This window comes from Leptosomus discolor, chromosome 1 (genome assembly GCF_034619465.1).
Source record: "Leptosomus discolor isolate bLepDis1 chromosome 1, bLepDis1.hap2, whole genome shotgun sequence".
NCBI classification, from domain to species: Eukaryota; Metazoa; Chordata; class Aves; order Leptosomiformes; family Leptosomidae; genus Leptosomus; species Leptosomus discolor.
Window position 1 is genome coordinate 709,157 of NC_141391.1, and position 12,722 is coordinate 721,878.

General features: G+C 72.0%; 1 protein-coding gene across 1 annotated transcript; it reads left to right on the forward strand.

Moving 5' to 3' along the window:
- Positions 1 to 8,345: 8,345 nt before the first annotated feature.
- RHOG (ras homolog family member G) lies at positions 8,346 to 8,957 on the forward strand. Its single transcript, XM_009950198.2, has one exon. The coding sequence runs from the start codon at positions 8,354 to 8,356 to the stop codon at positions 8,927 to 8,929; it is 576 nt and encodes a 191-aa protein (XP_009948500.1). The 5' UTR covers positions 8,346 to 8,353; the 3' UTR covers positions 8,930 to 8,957.
- Positions 8,958 to 12,722: the final 3,765 nt, after the last annotated feature.

The following is a 12,722-nucleotide window of genomic DNA, read 5'->3' on the forward strand; positions in this document are numbered from 1 at the left end:
TGAAGTTTCTCCGCGGGACCGCCCGGGGGCCACGGGAGGAGGAGGCCGCAGACTTCCTCCTCCTCCCTCCTCCTCCTCCTGCTGCCGCCGCCGCCGCTCCGGCCCCGCGCCCGCCGCGCCATGCCCCGGGGTGAGTGCGGGCCGGGGGTCGCCGTCCGGGAGAGCTGGGGGGGGTGGGTCCCGCTACCGAGATGCGGGCACCCGGAGAGGGATGGGGGTCCCGCTGCCGGGGGGTGCTGGCCCCGGGACCGGGTCCGGTTTGGGGTCGGGGCGGCGGGAGGCGCCGCCCGCGGGGATCAGGGCGGGGGCGACGGCGCCGGGACTGGCCGGAGCGGGGCGGGGGGGGGGGGGGGGGGGGGGGGGCGGATAACGGGGACAACGGGGGTGCCGGCCCCAGCCGCCCAGCGCAGCCCGGGAGCGGCCCCGGGACAGAGCGGGGACAGAACCGGCCCGGAGCCCCCCGCTGCCGCCCCCTTCGCCCCCCTTCCCCCCCCCCCTCCCCCCGCCCTGCACGCGCCGCGCCGCGCGCTGCACGAGCGGAAGGGCAGGGGTGCGCCCCGCGCTGCGCGGGGGGGGGGGGGGGGCTGAGCGCCAGGGGGCGCTGCGCTGCACCCGGGGTCACTGCGCGGCGCTGCACCCCCTGCCCCTGCGCTGCACCCCCTGCCCGCTGCCCTGCGCTGCACCCCCTGCCCCTGCGCTGCACCCGGGGTCACAGCGCTGCACCCCCTGCCCGCTGCCCTGCGCTGCACCCCCTGCCCCTGCGCTGCACACCCTGCCCCTGCGCTGCACCCCCTGCCCCTGCGCTGCACTGCACCCCCTGCCCCTGCGCTGCACCCCCCTGCCCCTGCGCTGCACCCCCTGCCCCTGCGCTGCACCCGGGGTCACAGCGCTGCACCCCCTGCCCCTGCACTGCACCCACTGCCCTCTGCCCTGCGCTGCACCCCCTGCCCCTGCACTGCACCCCTCTGCCCGCTGCGATGCACCCCCTGCCCTGCTGCACTGCACCCGGGGTCACAGCACTGCACCCCCTGCCCCTGCACTGCACCCACTGCCCTCTGCCCTGCGCTGCACCCCCTGCCCCTGCACTGCACCCTCTGCCCGCTGCGATGCACCCCCTGCCTGCTGCACTGCACTCGGGGTCACAGCACTGCACCCCCTGCCCCCTGCACTGCACCCACTGCCCTCTGCCCTGCGCTGCACCCCCTGCCCCTGCACTGCACCCTCTGCCCGCTGCGATGCACCCCCTGCCTGCTGCACTGCACCCGGGGTCACAGCGCTGCACCCCCTGCCCCTGCACTGCACCCACTGCCCCTGCACTGCACCCCCTGCCCACTGCACTGCACCCGGGGGTCACAGCACTGCACCCCCTGCCCGCTGCCCTGCGCTGCACCCCCTGCCCCTGCACTGCACCCCCTGCCCACTGCACTGCACCCGGGGGCACAGCACTGCACCCCCTGCCCCTGCACTGCACCCGGGGTCATTGCGCGGCCCTGCACCCCTGCCCGCTACCTGCACTGCACTTGCTGCCCACTGCACTGCACCCGGGGTCACTGCGCTGCGCTCCACCCCTTGCCTGCTACACTGCACCCCAGTGCTCACTGCACTGGTCACTGCACTGCGCCCACCGCTCACTGCGCTGCACCTGGTACCCATGCACTGCACTGCACCCTGTGCCCGCTGCACTGCACCCGGTGCCCGCTGCACTGCCCACTGCGCTGCACCCAGTGCTCACTGCACCCTGTGCCCGCTGCACTGTACCCAGTACTCTCACTGCACTGCACCCGGTGCCCGCTGCACTGCCCACTGCGCTGCACCCAGTGCTCACTGCACCCCTGTGCCCGCTGCACCGCCCACTGCACCTGCTGCACCCCAGGCGCCCCACTGCCACACCCGCTGCACCCGTTGAAAGGCGCAGCACCGCACCCGGCGGGGCACTGCACGCACACTGCACGCGCCGCGCTGCACGTCACTGCAGACACGCCCGCCGCACCCGCTGCAGCACCCGCGCATGGCACCACACGGCGCCGCATGGCAGCCACCTCGCGATGCGCCCGTTACCACATGCGCCGCACGTCCCGTACGCGCTGCCACGCGTGTTGCAACACCGCGCGCTGCAACCCGCCCGCCCGTCGCTGGCACACGCGATCACACGCTGCAGCACGTGCTGCCGCAGGCACGACGCAGGCGCCGCGGTGCATGCTGCAGCCCTGGCGTGGGGCCGTGGGGGCTGTGGGGGGGTGCGCCGTGCCCTTTGGCAAACAACGGCTCCCAGTTCGGCTTGTGCCGCCTCTCGGTGCCGTCCCGCTGCCGGCTCACCGCAGAGCAGGGGTACCCGTGCGTCCCCGAGCGCCCTGGGGGACGTGTGCCCCCCTGTGGGGATGCGGTGGGCGCATGGTGCCGTGGGCTGGGGTCCCGCTGGGCTCGCTCCTCCTTTCTTGGTGGAAGGAGAAGCTGCCGAAGCGCTGGTGGCGGCACACGGGGACATCGTCCAGCCCCCGGCCGGTGTTTCGGCTGGGGTGGGCAGTGGGGCTGGCGCTGGGACTGCGGGGAGCCAGGAGCATCCGTGGGTGCAGGGATATTTCTGGTGATGCCGGGAGGTGCCTGAAGCCCGCACAGCTCGTCGCAGCGGTGCTGCAGCCAGCAGTGGGTGTAGGCGTGGTGTGCGCCCTGCGGGGGCTGGGGGGCAGGGGGTCCGGCATCCCGCACCTGCAGCTTTGGTTTGACCGTGGTGTCAGGGGGTGCCGAACTGTCCTGGTGCCTCCGCTGTCGGTGTGAGCAGTGCCGGGCTGTTTTCTCACCCTGAGGCTGTGGAGTGTGGTCTGGCCTGGCTGGGCCCACACACCTGTCCATCATCCATCCATCCCATCGACTATCCATCATCCATCCCTCACCCCCATCCATCCCTCCACCATCCATCTGTCCATCCATCACCCCTGGGTCTCTACCTCCATCCATCCATCCATCCATCCATCCATCCATCCATCCATCCATACCATCCATCCATCCATCTCTGGCTCCATACCTCCATCCATCCACCACCCCTGGGTCCATACCTCCACCCATCAATCCATCCATCCCTGGGGCCATCCATCCATTCATCCATCCATCACCCCTGGGTCTCTACCTCCATCCATCCATCCATCCATCCATCCATCCATCCATCCATCCATCCATCTCTGGCTCCATACATCCATCCATCCACCACCCCTGGGTCCATCCCTCCATCCATCCCAGGTTCCCCCCCCGACACGGGCCACCCCGTCTGACCAGGAGCAGCCCTGGCCAACGCTGCCCCCTTCCCACCTCCGGGTCGGGTCGGGGCTGGCCCCGGCTCGGGCAGCGTCGCCCCGGGGGGGTCTGGGCCAGCTCCGGCCCCCGGCGCTGCCGGTTGTGGCGGTGCCTCGGGCAGGCGGGAGCAGCCGAGGGGCAGAGGGGACCCGGCGGCGGCGCTCCCCGGCCCGGCGGGGAAATCCCGGGAGGGGGTCGGTCACGGCGAGCCTGGAGCTGGAAAACGAGGGAAATCACCAAAATCCTGCGGCTCGGCGGGGAGGTTGTTTCAGCCCCGGCGGCAGAGCCCGGGGCAGAGCCGGGGGAGCGGGGGCGGCACCTCGGGGCACGTCCCGCCGAGGGAGACCCCAGCCCGGTGCCAGCACCGGGACCTGCCGCGGCGCGAACCGCCCCCCCCCCCCCCCCCCCCGCCGCCCCGCTCGGCCCCGCGGGGTATTTGGGGACTCCGAGTTCCCCCTTTCTGCCCGCTGGGCCGGGGGGGGGGGGGGGTGGGGCGGGAGCGACCCCGGCCGGTCGTGGCTGCAGACCCCCGCCCCGGGTCGTTCTGGGCGGGTCCGGCCGGGATGGACGCGCTGCGCCGGGCAGGCGGCAGCCGCTGCTCCTGCGGGCGGGGGGCGGGGTGCAGGGTGCACGGCGTGGGGTGCAGGGTGCACGGCGTGGGGTGCAGGGTGCACGGCATGGGGTGCAGAGTGCAGTGTGGGGCGCCTGTGGTGGGGGGTGGGGTGCGTGATACGGGGTGCGAGGTGCGTGATACGGGGTGCGAGGTGCGGGGTACGAGGTGCAGGGTGCGGGGTGTGAGGTGCGGGGTGCAAGGTGCAGGGTGCGGGGTGCAAGGTGCAGGGTGCGGGGTGCGAGGTGCGGGGTGCAGGGTGCGGGGTGCGGGGTGCGGCGCGGGCTGCGCAGCGGCCGGCGTGTGATGTGGGAGCGGTTGCGCGCAGCGCGCTGTGCGCCGCTTGTGGGGTGGGGTGTGGGGTGCAGGGTGTGCAGCGTGGGGTGCGAGGGGCACTGTGTGGGGTGCAGGGTGTGGGGTGCAGGGCGCACTGTGTGGGTTGCAGGGTGTGGGGTGCAGGGTGTGGAGTGCAGGGTGTGTGGCGTGGGGTGCAGGGCGTGGGGTGCAGGGTGCGAGGGGCACTGTGTGGGGTGCAGGGCGTGGGGTGCAGGGCGCACGGTGCCGCCTTGGCTCGGTTTGGTCGGGACGGGCCCCGGGTGGGTGCCGCAGGGCCGGGCCGGCAGCGGGAGGGGAGCCCGGGGCGGGTGGGGGCAGCTGCTCCGCTGCCCCCGGCGGAAAAACCCGGCGGGGGGATGTCCCGGCCGGGAGAGAGGGCGAGAGCGGGTTTTGCTTCCCTTTTCTGCCGAAGAAGAAGAGATGAGTCGCTTTTCCCGTCCTGGCGGGTGGCGATTCGTTTGGGGGGGGGCGTCGCTGTGTGTCACCCGCAGCCCCGCTCACCCACCCGCACCCCCTCCCCAGCACCCCACATCCCGGCTGAGCACCCCAGTGGTGCCGAGGGTGGCCGGGGTCCTGCTGGGGTGGAGGGTGCTGAGCCCCAGGGCCTGGCACTGTGCGCCACCCCCCCCGTGCTCCCACTCTTCCTCTTCCTCCTCCAGTTCCCCTCCCGGAGGCCGGGGCGTAGGGCTGGGAAGGTGGGGGTGCCACCGTGGGGATGCCACCCTGCAACCCCTCAGCCCCGTCCTGGTCCCAGTTCAGCACAGCTCCCACCTCCCCTCCTGTTGGGGGGCCCATGCAGCTGTGGGTCAGGAACACGGGTGGCCCCCACGACAGCCGAGGGGATTTGGCGTGGGCCGTGGGAATGGGGCAGGAGTGTGGTGTCGCGGAGGGGCAGCTCCGAGCGGGGCTGGGGCCAAAACCCTCCTGCTGCCCGCGTTGCCCTCCCTGGCACCCAGAGAGGGGGGGCCTTGGGGCTTTGGCTGCTGGGGGGCTCGTATCTGCACCGAGACCCCTCCTCGGCGAGCAGCTCGCCCTGGGCACGCAGGTGGCACAGCTGTGCCTGTGGGTCCCCTTGTCGCGCCACTCGCCCTGTGCCCGGCACTGGACGCCCTGGGTGGTGGAGAAGCGGCCCATGGCCTGCTGCCTCCTCCTCTCCTCCTCCTCCTCCTCCTCCTCTCCTCCGCTTCCCCGTAGCAGCCACACTGTCATGGGCACGAGCGTTTCCACTTGCTCCTCATCCCCTCCTTAGCAGCCCCCCTGACTCAGCCTGGGCCTCTCCCGGGATGGGGATGGGTGCTCACTGGGTGCCAGCTCACCCCGGGGTGCCTGCGGCCCCATGGCCAGTTTGAGGGTGCCAAGCTGCAGGGTTTGGGGGTGCCTCTGCGGGGCTGTCGTGGGGTGCTCAGGGGGCCATCCCTGCTCTGTCTCCGGGATCCCAGTACTCCCTGGGGTGCCCCCACCAGCCTCTCGGGGCATCAAACTGCCCCCCCCCCCCCCCCCGACCTGGGGTCCGGGGCTGCTGCGGGACCCCTCTGACTCCCACCTCAGCTGGGTGACCCTGGCTGGCACCCGCTGGCCCAGCCCCGGGGGGATCCCCCGGTGTCACACCACCAGCCTGGGGTGCAGCGGGGACCCTCCACCGAGCCCCGCCATGTGCTGCAGGATGGCTCCCCAGCTACGGGGACCTTGGGGTGCCTGTGGGGACACCGGGGACCTTGGGGTGCCCCTGGGCCATAGGGGACAGCGGAAGCCTGGGGGTGCCAGGGGGCTGCGTGTTTCATTGGGGGCTCATGGGGTGCCACCGCGGTGCCCCGGGGTGGCTCCTGCTCCCGCGTGCTGCCCCTCACCCCCCCCCCGAGGCCCCTCCACCTCCCTGCCCTACCCATCTGTCGCATCCCCTGTCCCCTTGCAGCCCCCACCGGGTCCCCCCCAGTGACATCCCTGCAGCGGGGGACCCCGGCTGAGCCTGGTGCCACTTGGTGTGTCTCCCACCCAGCCCCGCGGGGTCCCCGGGGGCACAGACGCTCCCCAGGCGGTTTTGTGAAGGAAACCAAAGGCTGGGATTTAGAAATAACCTTTGGGGTGGTTTTTTTCACAAATTCCAGCCCAGTTTGGGGTTATTTCATCCAGGGAGCGGCTGCCTCCAGCTCCCGGCTGCCCAGCGCCCGCCAGCCTTTGCCTTGGGACGAGAAGAGAATTTAAATGTGAAATACAAACCCAAATGGCTTTCCAGGAAAATTCTTATTTTTTGCCATCTCTTCTTCAACCCGATCTCATCAGAAAAGGAAAAAAAAAAAAAAAAATCTGCTGCAGCGCTGCCAGCCGCCCCGGAGGGGCTGAGGGAGGGCGAGGGGGTGCCCGTGCCCCCCGCGCCGTGCGGACGATGGCGGGGGGGAACAGGTCCCAGGTGGATCAGAGAGGTCCCACAGCCTGGGGCAGCGGGGTGCCCGTTGCAGCCCCCCGGGGAGGGTGCCCGTCCCTGGAGACAGGTGACCCTGCGCGGCTCCGGAGGGAGCCCCGTCTCCCATCGCCCTGCTCCTGTCCCCAACACCCTGCTCCTGTCCCCATCTGCCATCGCCCTGCTCCTGTCCCCATCACCCTGCTCCTGCTCCCACCCCTCCGCCCCTTCTCCCACCACCCCGGCCTCGTACCGCTGCTCCAAGCCCCGCAGACCCCGGCGGGGGTCCCGCTGCTGCCCACCCGCCTGCCCCTCCACTGAGCCGCCCCCCGCCCAGGGCAGCCCGGCCGTGGGTGCGAGGAAACCCTCGGGGCTGCCTTGGTGACCGAAGTGGGGACCAAACTCGAGGCCAAAGGCCGGGTGTTTATTGGTGACACCCCAGGATCCCTGCTGCGGTCAGGGGTGTTCCTGCTGCGGGCAGGGCTGCCCGCCATGGCCCCCCTGCTCCCCGCTGCCGCGGCCGGGCTGAAGACCCCCTGCCACCACCAGGGAATGAGTTTTGCAGTGGGGAAACTGAGGCAGGGCACAGCAGGGCAGCTTCGGCAGCGTTCAGGCCTGGCCCCCCCCCCCCCCCCCCGCTTGTCCTGCCTGTACAGGGGGTGCCGGCAGGGAGCCAGGCAGGGCGGGGGTCACGGCACAGGCGGCCCCGCCGCGGGCAGGAAGCCGGGTGTCAGGGCGGGAAGAGGAAGAGCGACTTCCCCATCCGAGGGGGCAGGATCCGGCCCGCTGGGGGCTCGGGGCGGGGGGCACGGCCCCTTCGCCCTTCCTTCGCCACACTGTCCCGGCCCTGCAGCCCTGGGGGGGGCTCTGCCCCCCAACCCCGGGGCTCTGGGCCGGTGCAGCATCGCCGGCCCCTCCGCTCCCTCATCATCGCTGCGGCATGTGATGACCCTCCCGCCATGATGGATCCCGCTGGGCAGCCGACAGCCGGATCCCAGCGGGGAAAGGGGCCGCCAGCCCCGTGGGTGGGCACCCTCCCGCCCCCCGGCACCGTGCGGTGCCCCCCACGCCGAGCGGCTCGGCAGCACCCGGCTCCGGCCTGCGGCAGGATGCGGCCCTTAGCGGCCATCGCAGAGGGACCCCGAGGAAAGCCGACAGGGGAGACGGGCACCGGGCTCGGGGATGAACAGCTGCCGGAGCGGCCGCGGCGCCAGCGGCACCAGCCCGGCCCGTGCCCCGCTTGGCGTGCGCAGCCCTCGGGGTCGGGGTGCACGGCGGCACCCCACGCGCTCCCACAGCCCAAATTCACCCCTGGGCTGCGTGCCCCGCTGCCCACCTTCCCGTACCGAGCTGGAGGCACGGCACGGCGTGGCACAGGGCGCTGCAACTGCCTGGCTGTCCCGGGAGCACCGTCCTGGGGACGACGCGGTCCCCGTGTGCGCTGGCCATGGCGGCACACGCGTTTGCCCTGGGTCGGGGGACGCGGTTTCCCACCGAGGGGGGGTCTCAGCTGCCAGGGATTGCCTGGCCAGGGAGCCCACCTGGGCTGCGGGACGGAGCGGGGACAGAGGGTGAACCAAGCGCAACCTGCCCCTCGGCACCCTCCGGCCTCGGGGTGCCCGAGCAGAGGGACCACGGTGACCCCAACCCTGGCGCGTCCCCCTCTGCTGACCCTCCTCCCTTCCCCGCAGGCTGCTGAAGAGGGACGCCGAGCCGCGGGGATGCAGAGCATCAAGTGCGTGGTGGTGGGCGACGGGGCGGTGGGGAAGACCTGCCTGCTCATCTGCTACACCACCAACGCCTTCCCCAAGGAGTACATCCCCACCGTCTTCGACAACTACAGCGCCCAGAACACGGTGGACGGCAGGACTATTAACTTAAACCTGTGGGACACGGCCGGCCAGGAGGAGTACGACCGCCTCCGGACGCTTTCCTACCCCCAGACCAACGTCTTCATCATCTGCTTCTCCATCGCCAGTCCGCCTTCCTACGAGAACGTCAAGCACAAGTGGTACCCGGAGGTGTGCCACCACTGCCCCAGCGTGCCCATCCTCCTCGTCGGCACCAAGAAGGATCTGAGAAACAACCCCGAGACCATGAAGCGGCTCAAGGAGCAGAACCAGGCGCCCATTACCACCCAGCAAGGCGTCAGCCTCTCCAAGCAGATCCGCGCCGTCAAGTACCTGGAGTGCTCGGCGCTCAACCAGGAGGGCATCAAGGATGTCTTCACCGAGGCGGTGAGGGCCGTGCTCAACCCCGTCCCGGCTAAGCCCAAGAAGCCCTGCGTCCTCTTGTGACGGGGCTGCCGGCGACCAGCAAGAGACAATCCCGTCCCTGCCCTGGCCTCGCCGTGTCCCCCCCCCCCAAGACACTGCCCGGCACTGCCAGAACCCCCCACCCACCCCAGCACCTCCCTGAGCCTCGCTGCCCCCCCAGCCCCGGGGATGGCAGGACCGGGGCCACCAGCCCGAAGCCGCCAGCTTTAATAATACAGACCTCGTTTGCACTAACTGGCCTTCCGCCCCGGGGGGGCAGCGGGGCTCCCCCAGCCCCGTGGGACCCCCCTCCCGGCCCTGGCTGTCAGCGTTCCCTTTTGGGGTGACGCCTCTCCAGTCCCGGCGCAGAGCAACACTTCCCAAGAAGGGGACACCCGGGGTGGCTGAACCGCCCCCCCCAGCCCCCCATCCTGCCCTGAGCACCCCACAGGGACCTGCCACCCCCACCTCGAGCACCCCCCGCAGGGACCTGCCACCCCCATGCCCTGCCCCAGCGGGGCTGTGGTGGGGGGGAGGCCCTCAGCCCCTCCCCAGCGCTCGGCCGCCTCCGAGCATCCCGTCCTGCCGTGGGGTCCCGGCGGTTGCGCCAGGGGGTCTCCTGGGTGGGTGTTTGGGGTGAGCCCAGCCCGGCGCAGCGTCGCCGGCTCCCTGGGGCCAGCGCCTGGTGAAACCCAGCCCTGGCGAGAGCGGAGCCGGCGCTGCCGGTGGGCTCTGCCCGAGGAGCGGGTTCCCTCGCCGGCCGGTGCCGGGGCTCCGCAGGGCAGCGGGACTTGCCTGTAACCAGCCGCTCCCCGAGTTGCTTCTCCTGAAATAAAGAGACCTGCCCAGGCTCCCCGTCTCCTGTGCTCTCCTGTGCATGCCCGCCTGCCCCGGGGACGGGGACACCCCGGGGGGGGACGCACACAGGTGCCCCCACCCCAAGCTGGGGCGCGACCCTTCGCCCTGCCCGGGCTGAGCCGAGGGTCCAGCGCCGCTGCCTGCCGGGGTGTCTCTGCCTGGTGGGGGCTGTGGCCAGGGGAAGCCCAGGGTGCCCCTGCCATGGCCGGCCCTGACCCCCGGCCACCCCCCCATGGCCACTCAGGGCCAGCACTGAGACCCCCTCCTGCTGCAGGGGGGACTTGGGGGCATTGCAAGGGGTAGGGATGGGGACATGGCAGGAGGTGGCCATGGGGGTGTTGTGCCGGGTGGGAAGGGGACATGGCAGGGGTGGGCCCAGGGCCCTGCAGGAGCGAGGGGGCCCCTCCAGCCACCCCAGCTCTGGCTCTGCCCTGTCCTGCCCCGCTCCGGAGCTGCAGCCAGAGGCCAGAGCCCCGTGTCCCCGTGCCGGGGTGGCTGTGGGGTGTCCTGGGGGACCCCGGGCCCTGTGGCCGACTCCTGAGGATGACGATGGCAGCAGTCCCGGCTGCTCGGCCGCGCTCGCCGCCCCCTCGCCAGCCCCCGCCGGCTGCCGGCACGTGCTGGCCGGCGGCCGGATCCGGCGAGGCCTGGCAGGGCCCCCGCTGCCGCGCACACGGGCCCCTTGTCCGGCTCCGGGGCCTTCCCGCAGGAAGGGCAGAGACCCGGCGCCCGCCACAAGCCGCCTTTGTTCCCTCCTGCCATTTCCCGGCCGGAGCCGGGGGGCCGCCGGGGGCCGGCGTGGGCGATGGTGCCACGAGGCGGGGTGGCTCCGGCCATGTCCCGTTGGTGGCACCGGCCGTGTCCCTTGCTGCGGCCTCCCGGGAGCGGGGGCAAAGCGTGGCCCCCCCCCGGCCCCCCAGCCCGGGAGCCCGCGACGCTGGGGCACAGCCCTGGCTCATCCCCGGGGGGCTGGGCTGCGCGCTGGCGGGCTTGCAGGATCCGTGGGGGATCCCCACGGCCGTGTCCTGCTCCCTCCATATGGGATCCCCATATCTGTGTCCTGCTCCCTCCATGGGGGATCCCCACGTCCATGTCCTGCTCCCTCCATGGGGGATCCCCACGGCCGTGTCCTGCTCCCTCCATATGGGATCCCCATATCTGTGTCCTGCTCCCTCCATGGGGGATCCCCACGTCCATGTCCTGCTCCCTCCATGGGGGATCCCCACGGCCGTGTCCTGCTCCCTCCATATGGGATCCCCATATCTGTGTCCTGCTCCCTCCGTACTGGATCCCCATGGCCGTGTCCTGCTCCCTCCATACTGGATCCCCATATCCATGTCCTGCTCCCTCCATACTGGATCCCCATGGCCGTGTCCTGCTCCCTCCATACTGGATCCCCATATCCATGTCCTCCTCCCTCCATACTGGACCCCCATGGCCGTGTCCTGCTCCTGCTGCAGCAGCAGGGTCTGACCTTCCTCCCCACTATCAACTGGGGGGGGATGGGCTGTGCTGGGGGGGGGGGCGGGTGTCCCTCCTTTGGGGGCCAGGGCTGCAGGCGAAGGAGCGGGTGCTGGGAGGAGGCGGGGACCCCAGGGCAGGATGCCGAGAGGCAGCGGGACGCAGCCCTGCTCTGCTCCGGGCGGGATGAGCTCATGGCTCTTCCCCTCCCAGCTGCTCCCAGCCCGGCTGTATGAGGTCAGGGCCTCACCACGGCCCCACCAGCAGCCCCCAGCATGGGGCCGGAGGGAAACTGAGGCACCAGGCAGCTCCCCTGGCCCCTGCTCACTCCCAGCACCGTGCTCCGTACCCCAGCTGCTCCCACCCCAGCCCTGGGCTCCCCTCCCCGGGGCTGCACTGGCCCCCGGCCCCGCTGGCCCCACGGCAGAGTCAGCGCCCGCCGGGGCTGGGTGGGGAGCAGAGCGGCCAGCTGCGGGGTGGACTCAGCCCCACAGCACCGCACCTCCAGTGCCTCCAGTGCCTCCAGCCCGGTTCCCAGCCTCCTCCAGTCCCGCCGAGTTTGCCCTGGCCTCACCCAGCACCGGGGGTCCATGTCCTGCAGCCCAGCGCCCCGGGGCTCACGTCCCACCCCCCAGCCCCAACACCCAGGATCCCCATCCCGCACCCCAGTGACCCACGTCCTGCACCCCAGCTTCAACACCCAGCGTCTGCATCCCCCACCCCAGCCCCAGCTCCCCAGGGGCCACGACCTGCCCCCCCCCAGCCCCAGCCCTCACCCTGGCCCGGGGTCCCGGGAAGGGATGGGACCCGCTGGCCGTGCCGGGGCCGTGCACCGGCTGGAAGCGGCGCAGAGCTTGCAGAGAGCTCACAAAAATACTCAGTGCTTTATTCCGACCTCAAGGCCAAGGCGCAGAGGCTGCCGGGGGGACACGCATGCAGGCAGGGGAGAGGGATGGAGCCCGGCACGGCGCGGGGGGGGGACACCCACGGGTGGACACACGTGTGGCAGGACCCGCTCGAAGGCTCAGCCAGGGCCAGGGGCCAGCGTGCCGCAGCTCCTGCTGGAGAAGGCTCTGCCCAAGCCCTGGGAGCGCAGGGACGGGCGTGGGGACATCCCGGGGGACTGGTGGTGGCGGCTGCTGCGTTCACGTGGAGAGCAGCTGCGGGGACCCACGTCGGTCCTTCACGGCCGGCGAGCCCCGGCAAGCACCGAGCTCCCCAAACTCAAGGCAGCTCCTGGCGCCGACAGGCTCAGCCCTCTGCCCCTGCCCGTTGCTCTTCCAGAGAGCCCCAGGAGCGAGCCCGGTGCTACCTCCCCAAGCACAGCACCGGCTGCTCCCCGCTGCCTCCCCGTGCAGGATGCGGCCAAGCCCTCCTGGGCTGTGGCCATGGCCCCTGCGAGCCCCGTGGCCCCTTCCACCGGCCGCACGTGGGGAGGAGCGGAGGAGCTTGGGGACGCTGCCAGCACCCAGCTCCCACCCAGCTGCGCCCGCAGACGGGGGGTCACCGCCAGCAC

Coding starts and splice junctions, on each gene's coding strand:
- RHOG (XM_009950198.2), top strand. CDS start 8,354: ATGCAGAGCATCAAGTGCGTGGTGGTGGGCGACGGGGCGGTGGGGAAG.